Genomic DNA, 4,612 nt, shown 5'->3' on the forward strand with positions numbered 1-4,612 from the left:
AAATCCCCTTTTTTTTTTTTTTTTTTTTTAAGTGCAAGCAAGCCTTATATAACTCAAGACCGCCACCATCTGGCTATTATTCTCAAAGAAGATTAGACTAAATTGATCTAGACATTATCCTCTAGCTTTCTACTGTCCTTCACTGAGAATGAAGTATAGATAACATTTACGGCACCCCATGATGGGAAAAAGGCATGTTTCAAAAGATCTTAGGTCTACAAACAGAGATAATGGGAAAGTATCTACATGAAAGAGATTTAATCAGGCGTGAAGCATTTCCATACCAGTGCCAAATTTGCTAAAAGGATGTTTAGGGTTCCCAGTAGCTTTCTCCAACTGAAACAGCCGCCATGCGTCATTCATGAGATTCTTCTCATGTTCCGAATCCACTGCGTTCACCTCTCGGTCCTTACAGCTCTCATCAAACAGTGGACAGAGAAAGAACTGGGCAAATCTATGAGACAATGTCAGTCAAACACCATTTAATGCACTGTTTAGATAAAGCTTGTTTAAACAATCAATGTCAGCCTACAGCTGCAGAACACTACTTGTTCCTGTTAAAAGTTATTTGCATAAATAAAATCTGAAATTAAAAACATGCAAATTCACACGAAGAGCAACTGCCATGCAAATTAAATGTACACAATGAGAGTAACACTGCTGCAAGTAACATGGTGGTCTGAACTGTTTACTATAAATATGCAAGGGACAAAATACCTAAAATATGGAATAGGGTCAAAATATTTATTTGAAATAAAATACACCCTTTCACAGCCTTTATGAGTTGCCATAATCCCACTATAATCTGACATTAAAAAGGACAAATGGCAAGCTTAAGTGCACCAACAAACTAGAGTTTAAGATGCATCAAAGCTCAAATGAATCCAATGACTTCCAACAAGGATTATGTATTGCAAAACATGCAATTCAGTTTGCAAAAGTGACATTCTGTATTGCAAACCACAGTTAGGAATATGAACCTTTGCTACACAACACATTTACATATTCATCTGCTGACCAATGAGAATTTTAGAGAGGCGGGTACAGGTGTGCTTTTAGAAATCCAATTTGCTACATGTCCGATTGATTTCCAGTGGTCGCTGATGTCTGATTACCTCAGCTTTTTAAACACCCTCAAAATGCATCCTACACATTCCTACCCGTCAAACACTCACTAAGTGCTTTCTAAAGTGTCCAGTCTGATATGTTTGCAAAATTCTGAGTCATGACCCAGTTTTTGGAGATTAATCATGAATCATTCAAATGTTTCAATGAGCAGGTGGTGTTTTGGGGCACAGAAGCAGATGGGCTCAGGGGGAAACTCTTCTCTCTATATCCCAGCAACCCGATTCCTCCTGGACATGTAACTCCACACCGAACGGCATCTTGACACCTGAAGGTCTAAACCCTGTTCACCTTTTCATAAGTTCAAACAGTGCACACGTCACTCTTCAGCATCTAAAACAGACCAGCATTCCAGATGGCTCTTTAATAATTCACCAATTGCTCTTTTTTTGGATTCATTTACCTGTCTAAAGCCCCTTGTAGATGCTCATGGGATACATCAAAGTAGTAATTGGTGTGCTCTCCACTGGTGAAGGCATTGGAGCTGCCGGCGTGCTCGCTCAAAAACTGGCTGTACTCGTTCTCTTTGGGGTACTTCTCGGTTCCCAGAAACAGCATGTGCTCACAGAAGTGGGCCAGTCCTGAAATGTTCTCGGGATCTGACAAAGAACCTGCAGGATAGTAAGAGAAGAAAAGCAGGGGATTAAGTAGCGCAAGAAAATACTGACAGTTTGCACTCTGACACAAAACGAGTGCTTGACAAACTTGTAAATCGAGCCGACTTCACTGGATGACAGATTCAGGCATATTCAAGATCCTCATGCTTAAATCCTTAGTTACACAAAGGTCTGCATGGTTTGCTACAGTACTAAAGGCATTAGAACACTTAAACAACCAGCTCTACCATAATATATTAGTCAGACAGATGGGTCTCCCAAGTCTTTGGAGCAAGGGTTCTCAACTACAGCCCTCAAGGCCCACTTTCCTGCAGAGTTTAACTCAAACCTTGATCAAATTCACCTGCCTGTAACTTTCTAGTGATCCTGGAGAAAATGCTTGCAAAACCAAGTTACTCAAATCAATAGGACAATTTTAATTAGAATCAGTATTTCAACTCAAACTGTTGAAAATTAACGTATTTTCAAAAAACAAATTCATGCTACACAAGCAGAATAAATTTGCACAAATCCCCTGTAAAACATTGTTACATTGAAATAATCAATGATATAAACAAATTATTTTTGTTTTTCATTAATAAGGGCCACTAATAGCATTGTGTCACTGTTCAAATGACCGAATCAGTTTGTTGAGCCGGTCCTTTGGTCCTTTTTAGATTTGAAAACTAATTGGAATAGTGTTCAGCATGAATAAAGCCTTAGAAAAGAAAGAAACAAAAAAACAACCTCAAATGAATTCAAATGTGATTCTTGTCGTATTATCAAAAGGCTCTTTTAAAGTGTAATAAGTGAGCATTAAAGAAACGCAATGACATTTTTATATCTAATCCACATGTCTACTTACACCATTTCAACATTTCATTCAATGGACTTTTTTTTTTTCTTAACCTCCTGCTTTCTCAAGTGTTTGGGTTGTTGAAAGCTGCACTTTCGGGCATTAGTTAAGCCCCCCCATAAGTCTGTGCTGACACACTGGGTGGTGCTCCAGCTGTTATTCAAATGAATTGTTTAAAGTTAATTTTTTTCTTAAATAAAGGGCTGAAAAGATGCAAAGTGACACAAGGAAGCCTTCAATGACTTGTACAGAGTGGTCTGTTCAGAAACAAAATTATTCAAAACTCTCGTGGGCTTTGAGTTTCTCTCTGCAACAAAGACACAAAACCAAGACAAGGGCATGCCGACAAGGTCTGGACTATTAAAAGTTGCTTTTAGTGAAGTGGAAAGCTACAGAGAGAGACAGAGGCCACCCAATCAATTCCGTTAAAACGTAGTTATTGATGGCCAATAATGAAGATGTCCTTCAGGTTAGTAATAAATAACCTGCATTAAAATAGAAGGGATCAGAAAGCAGCAAGTAGAGAGATGTATGCAAAACGGAGCAAACAGTAAAGAAAACTCTTTCCGTTTACCTATGTGGACATCCAGTGCGGCTGATGATTTGTCAGTGGTGGGGTCACTGATGAGAACGGCTTTCAGCCCATTTGTAAACTCAAGTCCTCGATACTCCCGTTTGTCTTCTGGAGAGCGATTGATATCACTCACTACCCTCTTTACAGCCGGATCACTCATTCTGATGGACAGAGTTGAAATACGTCTGGATAAACAAAAGACAAAGTTAAGAGGCCAGGCATTATCAAACAAACTCTTAATGAATGACTTCCTATAAGGAGGAATTTCAATGGGCAGACACACTCCACATGTCAAGTAGATTTCACAATCAGTCAGACATACAGAAACCATTTAGATCAGAATGTGAATTAAAACGTCATTTAGTTTAAAATGTTACACTTTAATTAAAATTAGGCTCAGTCCGTTAAATAATTGAAGTGCTAGATTTAGTTTGAAAGTATTACCTTAGCCTAACTGTACTTTAAGTGTACGTTTAGTCTATTAGCTTACTTGAAACTTAAGTTCAGTTGAGACTAAACTTGCACTTGAACTAAACCACTAATGTAGCTGCATTAGTGGTTTAGTTCAAGTGCATGTTTAGTCTCAGTTTAAGCGAAATTGTCTTGGTTGAAGTATACATTTAGACCGATTAGTTTAAAAGTAAATTGAGATTAGGTTGTAGATTATTTCACGTTACTTTAGTTTAAGTGATTTAGTTATGCGTATGTTCAGTTTAAGTCTAACTTAAATCTAAACAGTCCAGTCGTCTTTCAGCGTTTTCGTGGGGCTTTAAGTTTTAAATTGACTTACTGTTGAGTTACATTAAAAACAAACGAGAAATTGAAGACTCAAACATTTTCAGAATTTAAACAAAAAATATGTTGAAACATTATCATTATCGTGTCATGAGCTAATGCTATCGCGCGCGACGCCAGCGAATCGGGCCGCCGCTGAACGAACACAAAAAACAAAACACATATTTGACACTTACCTAATAGTTCGAATGAAAACAGTGGTTAGTATCATAAAATCGGAAGAAAACTCGCTGTAAAGGCCCACCGGCTAGCACATTTCTGCATACTTCAGTACTGGATAACAAAACTCTGCCGAAGCCGTCAGGACGCCATGATTTCTGCAGACAAAACCAATCAAACTCAGATCAGCCGCAGGCCGCTTTTACGCGCCGTTGATTAATTTACATTTAATATGAGATATTAACCATTACATATATGTATACACGCACGTGGAACATACATTGTTATCAAAAATGTTTGAAATACCCATTTGTTTCGCTGAAGTGGTTGGAATTGCTTAGTCACGCCTTGCCGACGCTTGACGTTATGAATCGGGCCACGCCCACATCCAGGTTTAGTAGCGAGCAAGTTGAGTATTTAAAGAGACCCCTGATTTATTTAAGCGTCCAGCTGTCCATCTCTCTCTCTCTCTCTCTCTGATTATGTGTGTGTGTGTGTGTGTGTATA

General features: G+C 38.4%; 1 protein-coding gene across 4 annotated transcripts in view; it reads right to left on the bottom strand.

Moving 5' to 3' along the window:
- Positions 1-4,491, bottom strand: part of ide (insulin-degrading enzyme) — a 23,958-nt gene extending 19,467 nt beyond the window's left edge. For 2 of the 4 annotated variants that reach the window (XM_016456509.1, XM_016456508.1), the window contains exons 1-5: positions 4,412-4,491; positions 4,123-4,263; positions 3,152-3,336; positions 1,529-1,736; positions 285-454 (exon numbers count right to left, since the gene is read on the bottom strand). In XM_016456509.1, coding sequence (XP_016311995.1) covers positions 285-454; positions 1,529-1,736; positions 3,152-3,336; positions 4,123-4,157 — 598 coding nt within the window. In that variant the 5' untranslated portion in view covers positions 4,158-4,263; positions 4,412-4,491. The remainder of the gene's footprint in view (positions 1-284; positions 455-1,528; positions 1,737-3,151; positions 3,337-4,122; positions 4,264-4,411) is intronic. The other 2 variants (XM_016456510.1, XM_016456511.1) reach the window with 2 other exon arrangements.
- Between the last annotated feature and the right edge of the window lie 121 nt (positions 4,492-4,612).

This window comes from Sinocyclocheilus anshuiensis, unplaced genomic scaffold (genome assembly GCF_001515605.1).
Source record: "Sinocyclocheilus anshuiensis isolate Anshui unplaced genomic scaffold, SAMN03320099.WGS_v1.1 scaffold407, whole genome shotgun sequence".
NCBI classification, from domain to species: Eukaryota; Metazoa; Chordata; class Actinopteri; order Cypriniformes; family Cyprinidae; genus Sinocyclocheilus; species Sinocyclocheilus anshuiensis.